The sequence below is a fragment of the Mytilus trossulus genome, chromosome 1, assembly GCF_036588685.1.
Source record: "Mytilus trossulus isolate FHL-02 chromosome 1, PNRI_Mtr1.1.1.hap1, whole genome shotgun sequence".
NCBI lineage: Eukaryota > Metazoa > Mollusca > Bivalvia > Mytilida > Mytilidae > Mytilus > Mytilus trossulus.
This window is the reverse complement of record NC_086373.1, coordinates 82,908,013-82,933,002: the sequence shown is the minus strand read 5'-3', so window position 1 is coordinate 82,933,002 and position 24,990 is coordinate 82,908,013. Positions and strand designations below refer to the sequence as shown.

General features: G+C 31.8%; 1 protein-coding gene across 1 annotated transcript; it reads left to right on the top strand.

Moving 5' to 3' along the window:
* Positions 1-1,891: 1,891 nt before the first annotated feature.
* LOC134710550 (lymphocyte antigen 75-like) lies at positions 1,892-19,495 on the top strand. Its single transcript, XM_063570924.1, has 3 exons — positions 1,892-2,277; positions 17,631-17,804; positions 18,968-19,495. Exons 1-3 carry the CDS (start codon positions 1,962-1,964, stop codon positions 19,198-19,200), a joined length of 723 nt encoding a protein of 240 aa, XP_063426994.1. The 5' UTR covers positions 1,892-1,961; the 3' UTR covers positions 19,201-19,495.
* The last annotated feature ends 5,495 nt before the right edge of the window (positions 19,496-24,990 follow it).

Sequence of the window (24,990 nt, the reverse complement as noted above, 5' to 3'; positions counted from 1 at the left end):
TTGAAGGTTTTAAATAAAGCACGAGTTGTTTTAAAAAATTTTGTTAACATCTTTATATGAAAAAGAACTCATTCTTATAAAAAAAAAACACTATTAGATCTGATTCAGATTTTTTTTATTCTAATATTTTAAAGGAGTTTGGGTATTTAGGAGGGGGGTATTCTCTCTTTTGTTGTTCTGCCTATGAATTGGTAAATAGTCGGGCCAATCATTATTGGCTTCATCTATGATTCGAAAAGATCCTGAATTTATTGTTTTTTAGAAGAAAAAAATGTATATTAGATGCAACAGAAGGAAGGGGGGGATACCCCAACCCTGGTGTCTTATTCCCAGTCCAGGCATATCAGTATGTTCATAGATATCCGTTGTAGTACAGTATAACTTGGAAATAATGCATCGAAGCAAGTTTGATATAGTATTTATTCTGAATGCTTTTTACCTCCATGAGGTAAATAGAGGTAAATCATCAATTTCACTTAAATTTCAGGCTTATTCCTTACAGTTGACATGTAACCGCTATCTGGAATCACTCCTGTAGACATCTGTTTAAAGCAATCATATTCTCTCTGGTTTTCTCTATGACATCTTAAAATCAAGTATAAATCACGATCTCCAATTCTAAAAACGTCCATTGCATACTCGCGTGTGTTATCCGACAACTCATCTTGGACACTTTCCGCGTCACATGACACTTCATTGATATTGAGGATTTGCGCATCCGCAGACGGATGGCCGGACGAATAAAGATTTTTAACTTTTCGTCCGGTTAGCCGGACGAATAGACACTCCGTTCTTTATACAACGATATATTATCACTAAAAATAAAGTTATTCCTTTTGAAATTTTCCATTTTAAAAAATCTGCGTCATTATTGCTAAATAAATTTCTTAGACATATGAAACGATTTTTTAGTAATTATGGTGTTACGAAAATTTTTAAACCACCACATACATATGTGCTTTATTCTTCAACATATGTTTTACGATTAAAGCTGTACAACCAACAACAAATATTCCGATTGGTGATTTTAAATTGTAAACTTGAACTCTTATTAACTGTCGGTTTTTTGCGCCGAGGTCTACCAGATAAACAATCAACATAGGAGCTCATGAATAAAATTGAGATGATAAAGCGATGATAATTGGTTGCAGGTTCACGGAATGAACACTTTCAAATAGATTTGGATGAAAATTTGGACTTTTTTTCCAAAAAAAAAGCTTATGTATATGTGTTTCAGCGTCAAAGTTCGCCATTCAAGTATATAGAACATTTTCAACGTTTTTTGTTAAATTTTACAGATCATTGAAGACTTTCATACTAAGAAATTTTATTTTGATCGCACAGGTTTGTAGTTTTGAGTTTTGCCTCCTTGTTTGCAAAATAGTCTGTGTCAATTTTAGGGCTTGAATGAGACTTTTCATTTGATAATTTTATTTTACGCTTACAAGATAAAAAAAAATTGAACTCACTACTTCCCTGCTTGCGTATTAAAAGTCAAATACCAATGGAAATCAACTGTCCTTTTCCTGACTTGGTGCAGGCATATCCGTATGTTGAAACTGTTTGATTAAACCTATTATTAATATACACGTGATAAATGTCATACTAGGAATTCCTAACTTAACCTATGACGGAACGCATTTAATAATGCAATTACTAATTAAGTAATCAAAGTCTTCCAGTACGATGGGAAAGTTCTTTGATACTTTTCTATGCATAATATAAGTATGCAAATTTAAAGCTTTAAACAAAGCTATGATCGAATGGTCTAACCTATGATTGCATTTAAATATCAAACATGATATAATCGAAACTTCTATACTCTTTTTAGCAGATCAATTTTAAACTGCTTTGACGATTAAAAAATAGTCCTTCTATCGGCGCTGTGATTGTATGCAACATGTATTGAAGAAAGTAGACTGCATACATAAGCATTATATTTTTTTGGTTCGTTTTCCAGTATGTTATCTTTGCTTAAAGCTTTCAAAATACGTATTTTTCTTGTGATACCTATGACATACGCAGTTGTTTGGAAGCATAAAAAAATTGGAACAGAATGTGTAATGACCAATGATGTATTTATCACAGATTATGCGCGTTCTGGGATTGAATGTTCCAAACTCTGCAAGAATAACCCCTTTGGACCATGTTCGAGGTTTATATATGATTCAGAAGGAAAACAGTGCATGCTTCATTCCGATCAGACAATTACTGGGATAAATTCGGTTAAAGTTACCACAGATGTCAAATGGAAACTATACGGTACTGCTCACAATAGTAAGTTTTCGGTTTGACTATATTAAAAAGGCATGTACGTCCTTTAAACGTACGTTACTTAAATTAAATTGCGCAATAAATTGTACTCAAATATTTTTCAAATTATTAAATATTGTAATATTAAATAATTGATGAACAACAAATATATGAAAATTTCTGAAATAAGAAGTGTTTTATTTTTTTTTTCTAAACAAATATCTTGAAAGTTCATAGTAATATACAAAATAAAATGTAATGGAAAATAAATTTAAGGAAAGGAAGCTTTTTTAAAAGTCTCTTAAATGATATCAAATTAAAGACAATTAAATTCAATACATTTTTTATATATATACAATAAAATAATCGTTTCCTCCAGTAATACATTGTATTTGTTGCTTCTCTTATATGAACACGGCATTAAAATCAAGAGTTAAAACTGATTGATCTCATCGGGACGTGAATGTGACATATCTCAAGAAGTAATTGTATTATTCGGTTTACTAAGTTGTTTATCAGTATTTTTCGTTGACCATTTATATTTCAATATAAGACCAGTACGAACCTCTGTATATCTAAGTTTTTGGTTTTAACCGGTAAGGTTGAATGGTGTATATTGACCTCCTAACCAACAATGAAAACCAAGCTTGTGCATGTTGTCTATTTGACTGTTCGGAACGGGATGTATAAAAACACAGCCACGTCATTTTCTTTGCATTGATAAAGAAATGCTTGAGAATCTATTCATTAGATTGAGGAAGAGAGGTAAAAATAAAAACAACAAATATGTTACAATTTGAAGGAAGTCCTCTATATTGAATTTACCCATAACAAATCAAAATAAAATACTAAAACATAATTAGTCGTAAACTGAAAGACAAGACAGTTGTTAAGAAAAGAAAAACAGGACTAGTAGACACAAAATATAACACTACTACCAACTGAAAAATCTAAAAGCGTATACAAATCCTGCTCTTGATGCAGCGATATGTTTTTGGTAAACGTCTTATAAACTGTAAAGGAGATTGAAATACATCAATTTAAGGGGGAAATGCCCTTAATCCTTCATTCTAAAGTCCTACCTTATAAAACGTACAATAGGACTGACAACCAATCTAAAAATCATTTAGAAACAAAATGTTATTAAGTTCACTGGATAACTAGTGCAAAAAGAAAAATAATTTGATTACTAAAATCATCTACTTATACATTTCTTAATGTCTATACATAATCCTGGTATCTTTTTTGTAAATAACTTTACGGAATTTTTAAAGTCTTTTTTTTTAATTTTTTTATTAGCATCTTTGCACAACTGTTTAGTCACTTAAATAACTTTCGCTATGAAAATTTATAAATTGCAAAAAATAGAACATTGACAAATGAACATAAAAATCAAATGCCGTTTTGTTGATTTATATTCTATAGTTTTCCTGTACTTATAAATCGCTGGCTGTCAAATTTTGAGTTGAAGCGTTTCCAATGAAAGAAAACCTAGATACGTGCTTCGGACGCAGGATATTTACATAGTGTTATTTACCATTAGGTCCAATGTGCATTTAAAGAGCGCATTGATTTTAGAAAGATAATGGGTTTTTTCACGGCAAAATTATTCATTTATATCTACTTTTATAATTGATATACTCACCACTATTTGATATTCATGTCTAATGTTTAATGTTCAATGATAAAAAAAAATCATTCCATTATTTACTTTTGATGAAAATATAATTTTGATTTCATTTAAAATCATCAGTGTCGTAAAATAACTAGTACAATTAATTGTTCATATTCATCGTAAAATATTGTTTACAGTTATTTAAAACACATTTACTTTTTAAAAAGTTCTCTTTTAAATACCATATTTGACAGTTATTTATTCAGCATATAATCATTTTTTTACTGATTATCATGGTATGCTTTTAAGGTGTAGTGTTTTCATCGTTAAAACGAATAATCATCTGCAGTCTGAATACCTATAACATAAAGGCTTAATTGGATTTTTATCAATATAACAATAAGTATATCAATGTGTATTTAAGTCTTGAATACTAATGTTAAAGTTTAAAATGATCGTCATCGTACTAAACATTTACAAACAAATATAGTTATCCAGTATATTGATTACTTTATAAAAATGAATTTAAAACCAAGGTAATCTGCATAAACCAACTTTACTATACCACAGACACTGATGTGTTTTATAAGTAAACCATAAACATGCTATCGAAAACTTGTGCTAATACATATTACCATGTCATGTTATAGAATTAATGAAAAAAAAGAACCCGTGCATTTGTTTCTTATGATCTTTTGATAAACCCATATAGTACTATCGTTAGATTTTTAAGTTAGACTAATATGATGTTACATCTTTTCCGAATAGTAAAATTTTCAATGGTTTAGGATTGAATATTGAAAGAACCAGACATATGCATACAATTTGTTTTGATGTGAATTTTAAAATTGTTTTGTCTTTCATTTTCTGTATAGTTTTTTGGTTGAAATGTATGTAAGATCTTGTACGAAAAACGAAATCAAGGAATGCTGTGGTAATAATACTAAAACGCAACGCAAAATTTATTGCTGGATAAGCTATTAAATGATATAGTAGTAGGGCGGCTTAGTACCGAAATGTGACAAAATCATACAAATGGTGATACAAGCATAGAATTTGTCGTTGTCGCCTTTAAGATTTCTAGTCTTGTGGACATAAATGAAAGTGTAGAGGTATTCAAGTTAGGCAGTATTGTTTAGTTTGAAGAAAATAAGAATTTTATATTTATGTTGGGTACAAGTTTTACAAAAATATTGTACAAATTATAATTTGTATTTGAATTTGTACAAAAAGTGCCTGTACCAATTTGTTCAAAATAAGGCTTAATTTCACTTATAACTTGTTTATCATATGGATATTGTGATAAAAATGTATTGATACCCACTATAAAAACTGTCCAATGCTATTTTTAAATTCATATTGATTCATTTATATTGCCTTGATGTTATAAATTGATCTCCTGTTCGCTAGTTTTTCACATGGTCATTTACAAAAGTAAAAGTTAGGTATTAAAAAAAATGGCTAGTATTGTTGATCAGCAGGATAAGTTTTATCAAGAAGTTCAGCAATTTGCTGGGAATAATACATCTAAGCTCAACCATCTTTATACTAGGGAAGTTCAGCAATTTGCTGAGAATAATACATCTAAGCTCAACCATCTTTACACTAGGGACAAATTGAATGAGTTAATTTCTAAAGTTAAAAATGCAAAAGAGGCATCGAAGAAAAGTGACCAAGACAGACATTTGCTAAAGAAATATGGTATTATTGAAGTTGCAGATATTGAAAAGCTCATCAAAAAAGGAGGAAATGGTAAGTTTTGTTTTGTTTTATATGACAAATATAGAAGGGGGTCTGAAATCGAATGTAAACAAAAATCTATCCCAAATCCTGGAATTTTAATTGATTGATTGATTGTTAGTTGCTTAACGTTCAGGGGCAAATATTTCATGCATATTCATGACGATGTATCAAAATAATCAAACAGATGATTGCAGTCACTTTGGTACATCAACCTAAAATCGTAACTCTAGAAGATCACAGATAATAAGGGGGTGTACACGTATTATTTAAAGAGCTTTAGGTCACAAAACAGACGACTATATGAGCTTAACTATTTCACAGTTCTGCTTATATTTAAAATATTTGAACAATAATATCGCTGTTAGGGCTGATAACATAATTATCTTTAGAACAAAATACAAGTTTAGCTTTGTTCCATACTCAAAAAGGTTAAATTCTTACTTTCAGATGACACCATTCTTTACTACTTATCCATTGGGGATATGTATGATATCATAAAAACAGCACATGTTGGGGTTGGTCAAGGATGTCTCCATAAAACTAATAAAGAACTAAAAAAACATTTTGCTAACATAAGCCGGGAAGCAATACGCATATTTACAACCAACTGTGAACAATGTATCTTGAAAAGAAAACGTTCTGACATATCAAATAAAGGCAACGGTAGTATACCGCTGTGCAAAACTCATAAATCCATGGACAAAAAACAAAATCGGGGTAACAAACTAAAACCGAGGGAAACGCATTAAATATAAGAGGAGAACAACGACACAACACCGAAACGCAACACACACAGAAACGGACCAAGCATCAGACAAAACACCACGAGAATAACAAATATAACATCAAAACCAAATACATGAATTTGGGATAGACAAGTTCCGTGCCACGTCTTATCTCAATATCTCAAAAATAGGAGCAAACACAAACGACTCAACGTTAAAATGCAACACACAGAAACGAACAATAATATAACAATGGCCATCTTCCTGACTTGGTACAGGACACTTTTAAAGGGGAATAAAAGTGGTGGGTTGAACCTGGTTTTGTGGCATGCCAAACCTCGCACTTTAATGGCAAAGTTAAATATAACATTGAAATGACAACATAATATTACAGGACTACAATACAAATAAATAGGAGAACATATTAGACAAAGAAAACCATGATTAATAGATAACAAAAAGCATCAGGTTTAAAATTCAATACGCCAAAAACGCCACTTGTCCACACAAGACTCACCAGTGACGCCCAGATATAAAAGATCGAAAGTGAAAAAAGTACAAAGTTCTACAGCACTGAAGATCAAAAGTTGAAAAGGTTTTGCCAAATACGGCATTGTTTTTATGCCCGGGATAAGAACATTCTTATTATATAGAACAATTCATGCTATTGCAAACAGTAAATTTTATCAAATGAATATGACATAGATATACATAATGAAACTGAAGTATAAACTAACTACAGAAAACTAAACCCGAATACATAACGCCCAGATATAAAAGATCGAAAGTGAAAAAAGTACAAAGTTCTACAGCACTGAAGATCAAAAGTTGAAAAGGTTTTGCCAATTACGGCATTGTATTTATGCCCGGGATAAGAACATCCTTATTATATAGAACAATTCATGCTATTGCAAACAGCAAATTTTAACAAATGAATATGAAAGAGATATACATAATGAAACTGAAGTATTAACTAATTACAGAACACTAAACCCGAATACAATGCTAAGTTCAACACAAAATAGACAAACCCGAATCAGTCCAGGCGTCAACGCAATTAAAAAAATGACGTCACATACGATGGCGAAAAGGCACAAACGTTATGCCACATTTGAATTTATGAAATTTAGAAACAGCATGACGTCACATATCAAAGCTTGTTGTTGAACCTATAATTTCTGCTGATTTTAACTTTAGAGGGCAGGTTGACCTTGTAGACCTTCAATCGGTCCCCAACCAGGAATTTAAATGGATAATGCATTGTCAAGATCATCTTACCAAATTTAGCGTGCTTAGAGCTCTGAAATCTAAGAGAGCTGCTGAAGTTGCGTATCAATAACTTGACATTTTTCTTCTCTTTGGTGTACCCCATATCCTCCAAAGTGATAATGGGAGAGAGTTCACTGCACGTATAACTACTGAACTGAAATCGTTATGGTCAGAATTAGTAATAGTGCATAGGCGACCAAGACGTCCCCTAAGTCAAGGGTCTGTAGAAAGATCAAATGCAGAATTAAAGAAATGTTCATATCATGGATGCATGACAATGGCGCACGACAGTGGTCTGAAGTTTGCGCTTCGTGCAATTTCAGAAAAATAGATCATATCACAGAGTAATTGATCAATCGCCTTATCATGCTCTGTTTGGTTCTGACCCAAAGATAGATTTATCTTCATCTTCTTTGCACAAGGAACTTTTGTCAAATCTTGAAACTGAGGAAGATCTGGGGAAAGTGTTTAAAGAGGTATCAGAGGAGAACAGTGAAATTGAGATTGATTGAACGGATGAAAACACAGATGCTGAATCGGTAGAATCAAAAAGAGAACTTAACGATTCTGGATAAACAAGTACAACTATTGAAGTAGTATCAGGGGAAGTTGAAACCCCAATCCTTCGTGCTAGAAAACGTGCATTGTCTGGTCAGAAAATCCAAGCAGATGTCCTTACAAGAAATACAAAACAGAAACTGAGTGAGTTATCTGTTGGAGATCCCAATACCACAATATGACCGAGCATCGACAGATCCAAGGAATATACAAGGTGTTGTTGTAGGAGTAGGAAATTTTGGATAAGGTGTAGGGACAATAGCTGGTAATTTATCAGGAGTCTTAAGCAGAAACCAACTATAATCAATTAGTGACTCTTCTTTGTCTGTTACACAAATACCAGATTTACAACTTTCCGTAAGGGAAGCTGTGAAAAAAAATTCAAAAACTGTTGGACAGGGTTATCTCTCTTGCAAATTTAAAGACGGTTGTAACAATTCACAGTGTAAGTGTAAAAAGCAAAATGTATTGTGTAATTCGAGGTGTCATGGTTCGCTAACCTGCTCCAACAAATAAGAATATTATATATTATTGTATAGTATTGTAAGTAGAGTTATCAGTGTGTTTCATATTGATTCGTAATTAAAATTGAATTTATTTTTTATCATTTGATTTGAAACTTATTATATTTAAAATATTGTACCAGTTATAAGTGTATTTTCACCTTATTTTATACAAATTATAATGTGTAAATGCACTTTTTGTACAAATTACAATTTTTACAAAGTCAAAATACAAATTATAATTTGTACAAAATGATAACTTGTACACAACATCTATATATTGTAATATGTCAATTCCATGTCATTTAAGTCAAGCAAATTTTGTATATTGACAAAAAATTCCCATTGCGCTTACATATTGTTTTGATTTTGTGAAGACTTATACTTAAAAATTCGATATCCAAATACCTTATATGTATTGCCGATTTAAGTTGGGTTTTTTATTTTTGCCATTTGTTTTTTGTCTATACAAAGTTCATGTATTTGTTAAAATCACCTAACGGAATTTATATTGTGTTTTTTTTGTTATTTTTTTTTCTATCGGTATCTTTGCACAACTGTTTAGACTTGTAATTGACTACGATATCGCCTAAAAGATTTACAATTTGCAAAAAAAAAAGAATATTGAATAATTAACACAAAAATCAAATATCTTTTTTGTTGATTAGGATTCTTTAGTTTTCCTGAACTTATAAAGCATTTGCTGCCAATTTTAAATTCAAGTGTTCCCAATGAAAGAAAACCTAGATAAGTGCTTCTTTCGCAAGATATTTAAAGTGTTATTTTCCATTATGTATTATGTGCATTTAAAGAACGCATTGATTTCGGAAAGATAATGTTTGTTTGCGGCAAAATTATTCATTTATATCCAATTTTATAATTCATCTACTCACCATTATTTGATATTCATATCTACTGTTGAATATAAGATAATAAAACAAAATCCAATATTGACTTTTGATGAAGCGAAAATATCATTCTATGCTTTTAAGATCTAGTGTTTGCATCGTTTAAATGAATAACAATCGGAAGTACAGAATACATTAACATAAAGGCTTAATTACATCTTTCTCAATATAATAATAAGTACAGTTGTATATCAATTTGTATTTACATCATCAATATCAATGTTGAAATTTCAAATGATCGTCATAATTCTAAAAATTAACAAATCAAATATAAAATTGAGAATGGAAATGGGGACTGTGTCAAAGCGACAACAACCCAACCATAGAACAGACAACAGCCTAAGGCCACCAATGGGTCTTCAATGTAGCGAGAAACTCCCGCACCCGGAGGTGTCCTTTAGCAGGCCCCTAAACAATTATGTATAATAATTCAGTGATAATGGACGTTATACTAAACTCCGAATTATACACAAAAAGCTAAAATTAAAAATCATACAAGACTTACAAAGGCCAGAGGCTCCTAACTTGGGACACTTCTAGCCAAGGTAGAAAAAAACAAAGTCGCAACAATACGCTAAAAAATAAAACATAAAACATGCTATCAAAAACTTGTGTTCCTCGTATTACTAAGTCATGTTATCGAATTAATGAAAAGAAAGTAAATTCCTTCACTTTTTATTAATGGCTTATTGATAAACTCATCTATTACTATCGTTATATTTGTTAGTTTGACCAATATGATATATGGTAAGAGATTACATTTTTTCCAAAAAGTAAAATATTCGCTGATTAAGGATGGAATAATGAAATTATCAGAAAGTATGCATGCAATCGTTACTACTTGCAAATTTATTTAAAAGATTTCTGTTGGTGGAACTTTTGTTATTGTGATGTCTTGTAATCTTTTGTATGGTAATTTTTCAAACATCTATGTTATAACGTATATGCAATCTGAATAAAGGATTGCTCTGGAACTAAAACTAAATTTAAAGGCAAAATTAAGTGCTTGATAAGTTATCTCATGTATATGCTATACCAGTAGTTGTCGCCCTTAAGATTACTAGTCTTGTGGAAATAAATAAAAATGTTTCGGTAACTCATTATTGTTTACTTTCACAAAAAGGTATGATATTATAATATGTCAATTCAATGTATTCATAGTCAAGCAAATCTAATATTTTGAGAAAAAGCCTATTGCTCTAACATTTTGCTCTAACAATTCCCGCGATAAAAGAGGGACGAAAGATACCAAAGGGACAGTCAAACTCATAAATATAAAATAAACTGAAAACGTCATGGCTAAAAATGAAAAAGACAAACAGACAAACAATAGTACACATGACACAACATAAAAAAACTATTGAATAAACAATAAGAATCCCACCTAAAACTAGGGGTGATCTCAGGTGCTCCAGAAGGGTAAGCATATCCTGATCCACATGTGGCACCCGTTGTGTTGCTTATGTGATAACAAATCCGGTAAATAGTCGGTTGGTCACATTCATGAAAGGGAAGGGGATTGTAGTTACGGCGTAAGGATATCTTTCATCTCTACTATATTCATACTGCATCAATCCTACTGTTGGTTGGCTGAAAGTACCTAGGGTATTTTTGTTTTTGTGACCATCTTGTGCGTTGAAATGAGATTACTGTAATATTGATGTAACTTTTAATTGACAAAATATTTTCCTTCGAATGCACATACTACTATTTCAGTTGAATGGCGTATATACCTTTGGTGACCAAAAATTCTTATTCTCTCCGGCAAGAAAACTCTTGCCAAAGTGATTCATCCGTGAGGCATTGTAGGGTGTAAAAATACACCTCAACGTGCGGTCGAAATAGGGACCTTGCATACTATGACTCGGATAGAGAGAATACCACGTCCTCGGTATATTAAAGAACCTGTGTAACATCACTATGATTAACTATTGTTATACAAAATGTCTTCTCTTATTCAACTTTCCCAAATGTACCAGTTTCATCATTCAACCAATATTTTCTCTTCAAACAACCGTATGTATTAATTAATTATTTGGTCTCATTCTAAGAATGCATGATTTTTTTTGCCACTGGACGTAAACTAATGAAAGACACAATGCGCTTTTAAACTGGTTTAAGGTATTTTTTATGTTCCTTACATTTCTTACATTTGGGTTATTACTCCTAATACTAAACTTTCAAGTATTTGTGTGTTTCTTTTATTCCGTTGTTTTCTTCTTATAGTTGATGTGTTTCCCTCAGATTTGGTTTGTGACCTGGTTTTGTTTCAGTTAATTCGGTTTGTGACTATTGAACAGCGGTATACTACTGTTACCATTTACACACTTATACTTAAATATAAACAACTTCTTATTAGTTCACATGTCTTAAGTCAAGAATTTGTGCTTCCTTGTCAGTCGAGTTTACTGACATCGATAAAGGATTACCAACAAAAGGGAGAGTGTAAACCAAATCTGCGATTGCATAATTAACTAAATTTTTGGGTTAAAAATCAAGTATTTTGTTATCAAAAATACAGAAGGAGGTGCAAAATAACCAGAATCAACTTTAACCATGTTATTTTTTAACCTATCTACCAATAATATTTTTTCCAAAACTCTTATCTTTTTTTTAATCCGATCTTTTACATTATAAACTTGTACTGACTCGTTTTCATACTCGTTTTTGTCTAAAACCTAAATTAAGGTCAATCAAGGAAAACACCTCATTTTGAACTGCTGGTTTTGTTGGAATTGTTGGGGGGTTTTCTGGACAGTTAGACGATCAGTGTCCTATGTCAACACAGTGGTAGCAGATGTCTTTAAGATATCGTATTTGCCTTTCTGTAAAAAGTAGAATAACAAAAAACGAACTCAGAGGAAAATTTTAAAACAGAAGATCCCTAACTAAGCCGCAAAATCAAGAGCTCAACTGTCATATTCCTGATTTCACGGGTGTCATTCGATTTATCGAGAGAAATGTTCGTGAAAGAATATCCAACGGCGGTCATGTATTGAGAGACGATCGTGAAAGTTCTGGTAACGGATTGTGAAAGACATTTAATGTACATTCTTGAGCAGAATCCTAGAAAAAAACGCTTAATTTTCAAAACGCGGAACAAATCCGAACAAAAAAAAAATGTCTGTCAAAATGGTTTAACTTCCTCCATATAACTGTCAAAGAAGATAAAGAAAATATGAAGTAATTTTTGAAAAAACACAAAAGGCGCAATGCGTGTCTATGAAATTAAATACAAATAACACGCTTTTTGTACCTATAATGGTCATATTTTAGTATATCATGATATATTTGTAATTTAATCTTTGGTGTATCTGATAGTACAGTAAAATTAAAGTATGTTCTTCCAATAAAAGCGTTAATTTGTTTATAAAATCTTGAATTTGTTGAATTTTCATCAAACTTGATCGTGAAAGATCAGGCAACGTATTATTTCGATCGTGAAAGAAAAAGCGTGACCAGACTAATACTAGTAATCAGAAATCAGTATTTCTTTTACCATTTGATAAATCTGCAAGTGATTGAAACCTGTAACTATTTTGATCAGGATGAACATTAAAGCTATTAACTTTTTTTTCTATTCAACACTTTACCTCGAACCAGATAGAGGCTCTTAAGAACCTGTGTCGCTGACCTTCGTCTATGTGAATATTAAACAAAGGATGCAAATGGATTCATGACAAAATTGTGTTTTGGTGATGGTGATGGTGATGGTTTTGTACATCTTACTTTACTGAACATTCTTGCTGCTTACAATTATTTATATCTATAATGAACTTGGCCCAGTAGTTTCAGTAGAAAATGTTAGTAAAAATTTACAAATTTTATGAAAATTGTTAAACTGACTATAAAGGACAATTACTCCTTAGGGGGTCAATTGAGCATTTTGATCATGTGACTTATTTTATGGTCTTACTTTGCTGAACATTATTGCTGTTTAAAGTGTATCTCTATCTATAATAATATGCAAGATAATAACCAAAAACTGATCAACAAATTTACCCCTTGACAGATTTGCTCTAAATGCTTTGGTTTTTGAGTTATAAGCCAAAAACTGCATTTCACCCCTATGTTCTATTTTTAGCCATGACGGCAATCTTGGTTGGTTGGCCGGGTCACGCCACACATTTTTTAAACTTGATACCCCAATGATGATATTGGTGCATTGGCCGGGTCACGCCACACATCTTTTAAACAAGATACCCCAATTATGATTGTGGCCAAGATTGGTTTAATTTGGCCCAGTAGTTTCAGAGGAGAAGATTTTTGAAAAAGTAAACGACGACGACGACGACGGACGCCAAGTGATGAGAAAATCTCATTTGGCCCTATTGGGCCAGCTGAGCTAAAAAAAAAATAAAAAAATTAATAACTTGTCTAAATAAGTGTGAAAGATTTAGCTCTGTGAATCGGTCTAGTGCACTTCAGGCAGACCGACACTAGTTAGCCAATAATATGGATATGCAACGTTTAAACCAAATCTTTGGTTATCCATCAAACAAAAAATCATAGCAAAAAAAGCACATTTCATGTGTAATTTTGGATTGAACGATAACCAACATTTTGTGCAACAGAACTTTTAAAGTTCTTTATAAACAACGCAGATAAGGATTGATTTAACTATATAGGACATACTATAAAATACCAAAGCACAAACGCTGTAATGTCTTGTTTGCTTTACTTATGATAGTATATTTGTTAGACGTCTATAATATCATAGGTTTTGCTAGAAGTGTTAAATGCGCTTAAGATTGTCAATGTTTCATAAAAAAGGTCATGGTCAGATAAACCATGCCATACAGATCTCTGCAAATATCCCGTACACCAAATAAATTTGTTCCGATCCCTACAGTGCCTTAGAAACTGACAATTGTAAAAGTTATGCTTGGCCAATTAATTCGGAACATAAGGTTAAAAGTATATGAACCCTGACCGACAGCCAGGCATAGACATCTTACTATCATTTAATAAATCAAACACAATTGAAGTCATCATGGTCATATAAGAAACATGCAGACAGAAATGTACACCATACATGAACGAAATACCTTGTCGCTATATCATACAGGTACAAAATGTATATATTCAAAAGGCCAAACAATATAAAACAAACATTGCCGAATGATTCATGCTAATGAGTTCAATAATAGTTGAAACAAGTCGAAAATATACACCTTACAATCATAAAAACAGACAGTTATCCTAAATCTTAACGAATCCTCGATACGGACTTGACCACTAAAATGAATCTTTATCCATGAAATGAGGCAAATTCAGGGTCTAACGGACATTTAGTATAGGATCCAATATAAACAAATATGGGTATCCTATAACTCATGATAAGTGAGTACTTCACATGACAATGAAAAACTTCATCCTACAATCATCCAACTATTTTACAAACATCATGTTCACAAATGGCCAAATAATAATTTTAATGTATTTGCGCGTCTGGCGTACTAAATTATAATCCTAGTACCTTTGATAACTATTTACACCACTGGGTCGATGCCCTTGCTGGTGGACGTTTCGTCCCCGATGGTATCACCAGCCCAGTATTCAACACTTCGATGTTGACATGAATATCAATAATGTGGTCATTTGATATAAATTTCTTGTTTACAAAACTTTGAATTTTTCGAAAAACTAAGGATTACCATAATTGTATTTGGTACAACTTTTTGGAATTTTGGATCCTCCATGCTCTTCAACATTTTACTTGTTTGGATTAAACCTATTGAGGATGTTGACCTATCTAGCCTTTTTCAATATCAATAACAAATATCAATTATCATATAATGGATGAATAATGTGAACATCTTCGTAGCATCAGATCTTTCACAATCCTTTTCACGATCCTCAAAAATGCGGTACGTGATCTTTCACGATCCAAATAATCAATTTTGTGTAGATAGTTTTTTATTAACCAAGTTTCAGATTATATTTATACAAAATAACTATAAAAACCGTTTAATTAATTCAAATACATGCCCTTATTCTGATAAACGTAGTGTATCTAGTCGAATTTGTAAAAAAATCGTGTTAGTTTACATTTTTTAATTTATTGAAATGTCGAGAAGCAATCTGCTTTTTGTCGTTTTGTAATAAATATGTACTTTTGAAACTGGATATTCTGACATACTGATCATAATGTTGAACCATTTTGACAGACAGTTTTATTTTGTGGTAAATGTGTCTGTGTAATTAATGAAATTAGAATATTTACTGAACTTTCATATGTCTTCTCGATTAAATGTCTTTCACGATCCGTTACCAGAACTTTCACGATCGTCTCTCAATACTTGACCGCCGTTAGATATTCTTTCACGACCATTTCTCTCCATAAACCGAATGACACCCGTGGATTTGGTACAGACATTTTCTAATGTAGAAAATGTAGAATAATTTTTAGTAAACTGAATCTCTCACTTGTATGACGGTCGCATAACATTCCATTATATTGACAACAATGTGTGAACAAAACAAACAGACATGATAGGTAAAAATTTCAGTAATAGGTGCAAAGCAGTGTTAAATTTGTTATAATCTTAATCACTATAAAATCAAACAAATATGTCATCTTAATCACTATGAAAACAAACAAGTATGTCACCAAAAAAAAACCAAAAAGTCAGTGAGATAAAGTACTTAATACACACATTTGCCATAGCACAATAACTCAATGGTAGGTTGTATAAGAAGCGATCCACGGCAAATGAATATTACGAAAAATAGAATAAACAGTAAAAGTAATTTACTAAAACAAATAAAAGATTGTTATGACACGTTTTAAAGATGATAAACAACGTCAGTACCTTGAATCTTTACCTCAAGATCATCGTGTATTATTTGTTAAGTTGATACGGAATAATAATCAACAAGTCTTTGGTATCTTCCGATGAACATTTTTAGAAAAAGGGACGAGACGTTTATTGACATAAATCTGGTTCAAAAAACTTTCTGCTCAGACACTGGTGACGATTTACAAAGTCTGAGTAGTAGCTGCAAGTTCTTGAATCAATGAGTTTGAAAATGTATATAACATATGCAGGTGACGTTGTTACATTGCTACTAAAGTGGAGTAAATTGATAATTTCAAAATTTGTTTGTCTTTCTTTTACGTATATCCCTGGGTTTTGGCCTGTCGGAGGCAGTGCTCATCATCAGAATTTTTGTTCGAGCGGGTTACATTCATACTCGCTAACGGTGTCCCAATCGTACTTGTCACCAATCCTGACACTTTTGTTGCAAGCTACACTAATTTGTTGGTATTTTTCAACAGTTTTAGGACAAAGTCACGATTATCTGACGAAATAAGGCTATCGATATATCAATTTCCTTGAAAAAATGATCGGTAGATACCGCTGTTATTGCTAACAAATTTGAAGTCGGGCTTATTTGCAGGTTGGTTTAAAGCTGGAAGTTTTACTTCATAAACTGTGAAGATCTCCTTTTTTGTCTAAGGCGTTGCCTAAATGCTTGGAAAACCACAAGAAAGCTTCAGTGGTAGGGTTGTTTGTAAGATTCTCAACCTAACTCCTCATATGACTTCTTGGATATACACATCCAGGAGAAACCTTTGGATTTCCTCTGCAGGCCTGAAAGAAAAAAAAATCAAACAGACCTTAGCAGCAATTAAATAATTAACGTCTATAATGGTGGAAAGCAAACCGTCGAATGATCTATATACCCGCTTTGTTTCCACGGGTGAATTTACGGTACTCATTTTGCATTGTGACGAAAACAATGTATGTCACACCAATCATACACAAACAGTATTTTTTTTAAACTCATGATGGGAAGAATGTTAAAAACGTCGCCAACCTCTATAAAATAACCAAAAGATCACATTTAACAAACATTTTTCTGCTGTTGTTTTTTTATTTGGTCGGGTTGTTGTCTCTTTGACACATTCCCCATTACCATTCTCAATTTTAATTAAAATAATATATCTGGTCAGATGTGCATTTGCGTGCAATTTTCAGCAGTTTTATGGGATAATGCATTCCTCTAAAAAAATCTTTACTCTCATTCATCACAGAATGTTTCTTTGTAGGTTGCAATTTACCAGGATATGACTACATTCAACATATTGGGACATGTCTAAAACATTTTTATAGAGTACAGAGTTCTTGGAATAATGCAAATACAATGTGTCAGCAGGATGGTGGTCTTCTAGTTAGTATCAATACAATGGCAAAGTGGACTTTCCTGAGTAATTATCTCAGTTGTGAGTATGTAAGAATAATATAAATACAAGGAAGTGCCATAAACATTTAAGATTTAATATAATCCATAATGAAATTCAGTGTATCTTATGTTTTACATCATTTGGTGCAAACTATACTGTACATATAAGTTTGTTATATTAAAGTATATATGAAGGTCTCCATTTGGGTACTATATTTCTTTATTCTTTGTATTTTTAGACACTTTTTTATATTTATGTTGCTCATTATTGCCTATTTCTTATATTTTATACACCTCTGCATATCCTTCCAGAGCACCTGAGATCCTCCCTAGTTTTTGGTGGATTCAGGTTGACCAGTCTTTAGTTTACTATGCTGTGTCTTGTGTACTATTATTTGTCTGTTTGGTTTTTTTCTTTATGAGCTATAGGGCTGTCACTTTTTGGTGGTTTTTATCTGTGAGTCCCTCTGATATCTTTCGCTCCTCTTTTACAACCCAAATATTCTTCTTTTTTATGCTTTTTTTCTCTTATCTTTATATTTCTACTCTTTGTTCTACACTTTTTGTCCATAATTCTCTTTTCTGTAAACTCAACTCCACCTAGACCATCATCTATAACTTCACTTAAAGATGTAAAATTACACCCCAATTCACATAATACAGTCAAATGAAGACTGAGGCATCCAAGTATTCTTCATTTCCAACAACTAAATGGTGCATTTAGACTTGGATAAAAGTCAACTCTTTTTTAGAAAAGTATTTAAGGAACAACTCGAAAAAAAATCAATAATGCTTCTAACCAAATTTACCACATGCTTTTTTTCTCATGTTTTTGTTTGGTTTTTTTCGTCTGACATCACTTCCTACAGGGAAAACTACTATTGAAATAAATGTTAAAGATACAAAAGATGTAGCTCATGATTACTGAAAATTGTAAATATGAGATTTGTCAGTCAAAGTCATGTTTCTCAATGAAAATCAAACTTAAATTAAAAAAAGGAAGGTTTACAAACAAGGTCTGTCCATTTTGTCAAAAGCACAGTTTACTATTGAGCAATCCTCCAACTTTGCTATCTGTGGTTGAAATTTGCATTGTTTCTGACAGAAATTCCAAACAATTTTTGTAAATTTTTCAAACAATTTGATTATATTTGAAATCCTTTAATGTTCTGAACAAAATTATCTTGTTAAACTGTATTTTAGGTGTCAACAAGTTCTGGGCTGGATTGAAAGGAAATACGTGGAGTAATGGTGATCCGTTTGTTAATGTGCTTGGAGTAACTGATGTTTTGAACAATCTTCCTGATAGCAACAATCCGACTGACCCTGAATTCGATTGTGGATTATTTACTTTCATCACATCCCCAGAAATCGTTGATGCAAGCTGCAATGATAAGCTGCGAATGTTTTTTGTTTGTGAAATTTCAATGAATTAAATCAAAAGCCGGCTGCTATTCACTGCTCAAATAAGACTATCCTTTTAAGAAGGTTTTTTTTTCTATTCTACTTTTCTGCACATTTGTTTTAAATCGAATACTACATGAAACTTCAGAAAGTGTGTAATGTGTGAACTATAATATATATCTTCTATCTTACATTGTGAAAATATAAAACTCAATATATTTCTCGATAGACTAGCTATCAGTGCATCTTTAAGGGGAAAGTTCCGTTTTATAATGTGATGCCGTCAAGGAGAAACTTAATTTAGATGTTAAATTTATGAGCATTCACCTTTCCTACGTTTGAAAATATGTCATTTTCTTGAGAATATACATTTTTTATTTATATTTAAATATAAATGTTTCAGAAATTTTAACTTTCTAAAAGATTTTTTAACTACGAACTTTCAAAAAGTAAACACTTCAAAACATCGGATAAAAAACAAGTGATCAGTTTCTATGCTGTACAAATTCTTCCATTTAAATGACGAAATTAAGTTCAATGGACAGGGTAGTGTAGGTGTACTTTTTTATTATCAATTTTCACCATGGAAAATGGTTTCTATGCTAAAAGTACAAAATAGATTGACAAAAAAGGGTATCACGAATTCGGTTATATATATTATATAATATTTTATAAGGAAGGTATTAAGTTAAGAGTTCCAAATGGTGAAGTTGAAATCATCTCTTCGTAAATTTTACGGACGCCATCACGAGTTGGAATAACCGTTTCACAATTGATATCGGATATGTTCCTTACGTCGTAACTACAATCCCCTTCCCTTTCAGAAATGTGACCTACCGAATTAGACTATTTATCGGATTTGTTATCTCATCAGCAACACGACGGTAGCCAAATGTAGAGCAGGATCTGCTTACCCTTCCGGGGCACCTGAGATCCCCCCTAGTTTTTGGTGGGGTTCGTGTTGTTTATTCTTAAGTGTTCTATGCTGTGTCAGGTGTACTTTTAATTGTTTTTTTGTCCTTTTCATTTTTTGTCATGGCGTTGTCAGTTTATTTTCGATTTATGAGTTTGACTGTCCCTCTGGTATCTTTCGTCCCTCTTTGATCGTGGGAAGCCAGGGATAAATCCTACTTTTTTTAAAAATCAGTCTGATTCTAATACAAAAGAATCTCGGAAACTACCATTATCAAGATGATTGATTGACAACATATATTTTTTACGTTTGGAGGACGGGTTTTTCAACAAACTATCGGCATTCCAATGAGAACCAACTGTGCCCCTCTACTTGACGACTTTTTTCTTTATTCAAATGAAGCTGACTTCTTAGAAATAAAGAAAAGAAGTTAGCAATATCCTAAGCTATACGTTGCACTATATAGATGATGTGTTCTCACTGTTCAACCTTCCGGAGCACCTGAGGTCACCCCAAATTTAAGGTGGGGTTCGTGTTGGTTCGTCTAGTTTTCTGTGTTTTGTTTTGTATACTGTTATTTGTCTGTTTGTCTTTTTCTTTTAAGCCTTGACGTTGTCAGTTTATTTTCGATCTATGAATTTGAATGTCCCTCTGGTATCGTTCGCCTCTTATATAAAGTGGAGTTTATTTTGCATTTGCAATATGGGTCTAGTTCCGTGTTGGATTTGTTAATTACGCAATGTCGTCTTGCTGTAATGGGAACGCTCACTCTGGCATGTTCAGTCCAAGAAAAAAAAATGTCACTACAATGTATTTTATATTTTAAGTTCAAGCGAGATATGCCGATATAGGGGAAACCATGACTGGTAGGCGAATTTTAAGTCGAACTTAAATTGTACTAAAGTTGCAACATGAACCATTGCACTTTGGACAAAAGAGTGAAAATGAGATTGTAGGTTAAGTAGAAGTCATATTCATCATTTAAACAATTTCGTATTTCAAAACATAAGATGATTGCAAAAAAAATGAGATTTAACAGTAGCCTAATTCACTCATTAAACAAATGTTGTCAGTTATCACACCCGAATTAAGAATAAACAACAAAAAGAAATGTAGAAATGACAAAAATAACTAATATAAAAACATGAACAAACTGTCATCACAGGCATACAAAACATATTGCAGATATTAAAACAATCATTTTTAAATCAATGATTAGTTATTTTTTTCATTTATCAATGTTTCCTTCAGCCCATTATTTTACAAATTTGCCAGAAATTTCAAATACATCTGTTGTTCTATATTACAATTATCCTTTCCCTACTCCATTTAATTCTAATAATCAATTTCTAGTATTGAAAATATTCAGAAACAAGACTGTGTCCATAGTACAAAGAAGTCACAATCGCATTATCATTTTCAATGTTCAGTGGAACGTGAAACTGGTGAACACTTTGGCATTAGAATTAGAAAGATCATATCATAGGGAGTATGTGTACTAAATTTCAAGTTGATTGGACTTCAATTTCATTAAAAACTACCTTGACCAAAAAACTTTAACCTGGAGCTGGACAGACGGACAGACAAACGAACGAACAACCGAATTTTGAACGAACGGACGTTTAAGAAAGCGAGGTTCATCGCTGGTGATGTGTGTATACGTTCTTGAATAATAAGCGAGTGCATTGTGGACATAAAACTGGTAAATAAGATTTTCATACTCAATACTCCAAAATCAACCATTTCAAAAATATTGAATTTGATTTTCATTTCTAGTGTTGTCCTAAAAATGACACGATACAATTTTTTCAAGGATATCTAACAAAAAAATTAACTCAGTTTCACGACTTTTCAGTTTTCATCACAAATTATATGTCGCCTGTAGATATTGCCTCTTTAAAGCGGACATAACAATAAATAATCCAAGCCAATTTAATGGATATGTTGCTGAAAAAAGAACTTTCAAACAGATTTATGTTTGTTTGTAAATCCTATTACTACGAATCCTTATCATAGAAGCAGGAAGAAATCAACGCTCGGGTAATTCCACGTACAAAAACGTAACTTTTGATATGAATGAGAATTTACAATATATGATTTTACAATTAAAAAAATCTATTTGTATTAGAAAAACCATGTCGTTGAGTTCAATACAGATTCTACGGGGCGCCGAATGGGACTCTTGTGGTTTTGTACAAAATTCAATTCTGTCATAACAAAATCATTTTTGTCTTACAAAACTATGTGCTACAGACTTGTTTTGTGAGAACTTCAATTTTGTGATGACAAAATTCATTTGTGTAGACAAAATTCATTTTTGTAGACAAAATTCATATTTGTCATGACAAAAGTCAATTTTGTCTTAAAGGTATGCAAATATAAACATATTTGCATACAAAATTGACTTTTGTTACCTGATATGGAAATTAAATCACAAAAGTCAATTGTGTACGGTAAGATTCAATTTTGTGAGACAAAATTGACTTTTGTGAAACAAAATTAACTTTTGTGAAACAAAATTAACTTTTGTGAGACAAAATTGACTTTTGTGAGACAAAATTGACTTTTGTGAGACAAAATTCAATTTTGTCATTTTTGTTGAGACAAAATTCAATTTTGTCATTTTTGTTGAGACAAAAGTCAATTTTGTTAATTTTGTTGAGACAAAAGTCAATTTTGTAAATTTTGTTGAGACAAAAGTCAATTTTGTTAATTTTGTTGAGACAAAAGTCAATTTTGTCAATTTTGTTGAGACAAAAGTCAATTTTGTCAATTTTGTTGAGACAAAAGTCAATTTTGTGACGACAAAATTCATTTTTGTGATGACAAAATTCAATTTTGTAACAACAAAATTGACTTTTATGAGACAAAATTGACTTTCGTGAGACAAAATTGACTTTCGTGAGACAAAAATCAATTTTGTTGAGACAAAATTCAATTTTGTTAATTTTGTTGAGACAAAATTCAATTTTGTCAATTTTGTTGAGACAAAATTCAATTTTGTCAATTTTGTTGAGACAAAATTCAATTTTGTCAATTTTGTTGAGACAAAAGTCAATTTTGTCAATTTTGTCTCACAAAAGTCAATTTTGTGTAACAAAACTCAATTTTGTGTAACAAAAGTCAATTTTGTGTAACAAAAGTCAATTTTGTGTAATAAAAGTAATTTTTGTGTAACAAAAGTCAATTTTGTGTAACAAAAGTAATTTTTGTGTAACAAAAGTCAATTTTGTGTAACAAAAGTCGATTTTGTATGCAAATTAGTTCACAGAAACCAAACTAAACTAATTTAAATACAAAATTGACTTTTGTCGCTCAATTTTCAAATTAGGTAACAAAAGTCAAGTCTGTGTAACAAAAATGAATTTTGTCATGACAAAAGTGACTTTTGTCCGCTGATAGATAATTTTGTATGACAAAATTTCAAATTTGTAGAATGATACAAATTTTGTTAAACTGAACTCATTTTTGTTGAACAAAAGTCACTTTTGTCCGTACAAAATTGAATTTTGAGTACAAAACCACAAGAGTCCCATTCGGCGCCCCGTAGATTCAAACGAATTATATTTGATCTTCCTTCATATTTATATTAAACCTATTGAATAAATCATTTATACACACCGAAACGCGGAATTTCATTGTTTTGAACTAATACCGCAAGAAAATCGCTTTCCGCTGTTAGGAATTAAATTTGAATACAGAATGAAATTGTTAATTTCAAAGTCTGGTGTGTTCGGAGAGGTTTTATACGAAATCCTTATAATGATTACAGCTTTTATTCACGAAGGTGAAATTGGAAACAAAGCGTCTTACTAGAATGTATTTCTCATAAACAAGACTTTTTTTCTTCTTTTTTTCATTTTCTACTGAAGGTAAATATTTCGTCTTTCAAATGACTTTTTTTTTATTCCAAAGTGGTAAAATAATGCTTTGCCTCTTAGGGGAAAACACACAAAAATGTGTTACACAAACACATTCTATATAAGCCTCTCCCTAGGACGAATAGCCATTAATTCAGTCAACAAGTCATTTGTTAAGATTACAAGAGCGCAATTATTCGTAATTCATTATCAATAGGGTTCCAGTGGTGTTCCGTATTTCCTTTCTCGAAACAACACAAACTATGCAAAAATGGATAGCAGCTCCTGTTGCTAGAAATGCCTACGTAGCAAAACAACCAAAAAACAAATATGGTCATGCTGCAAAAAATGACTTAAAATAGAGTCGAAAAATATCGTCAACTTTTTTTAGTTGATGAAAACGGCACGTTTTAATTGCTCCGACGTGCAGAAATGGAAGATAACTTCTATACTTTGTAAATGTCAATTTGATTTTCTGTTTTTTGAAAACTAATTAGATAAGCTTTCGATTTAAAGTAATTCCAATCCTGTATCATCCACACATAAGCCGTAAAGGATTCTATTCTGAGTACCATCTTGGGGTCTAAACGTTTACAAATAGTTACACTCTTGTGACTTTGATGTATGTATGCCTGCCGTCTTGTTTTTCGTTGTTATTTTAAGAATAATAAAAACCGTTTGGTTTATTAAATCTCTTTTAAATTGTTTCTCAATTTACCATGTCGGGACTTTTTGCAACTTTCTAATCGGTATTGGCTATGCTCATTCATTGTTGAAGGCCGGGCAGAACCCTATACATGGCTTACATTTTCATCCCTTCGTCTGTAGTGAATATAGTTGTCTCTTCGGCAAGCAGCCCTCATCTCCTTGTTCTATATTCTTTCAAATGGGTTTCTTTATAACAGCAAATGGGTTTTTTTTTAAACGGAGTAGTTTTTCTTTTAAATTATTATCACCATGGAGGTTTATCTACCAAATGATTTTTCAATACATTTGGAGGAAATACTATAATTAAAGTATACTATATGTTCTACTCTTCCTAAGTATTG

Bases quoted from the DNA above. Each gene is read 5' to 3' on its own strand.
- LOC134710550 (XM_063570924.1), top strand. From the start codon at position 1,962: ATGTTATCTTTGCTTAAAGCTTTCAAAATACGTATTTTTCTTGTGATA. The intron at 2,278-17,630 runs GTAAGTTTTCGG...GTTTCTTTGTAG, and splicing joins ATACGGTACTGCTCACAATA to GTTGCAATTTACCAGGATAT. The intron at 17,805-18,967 runs GTGAGTATGTAA...ACTGTATTTTAG, and splicing joins CCTGAGTAATTATCTCAGTT to GTGTCAACAAGTTCTGGGCT.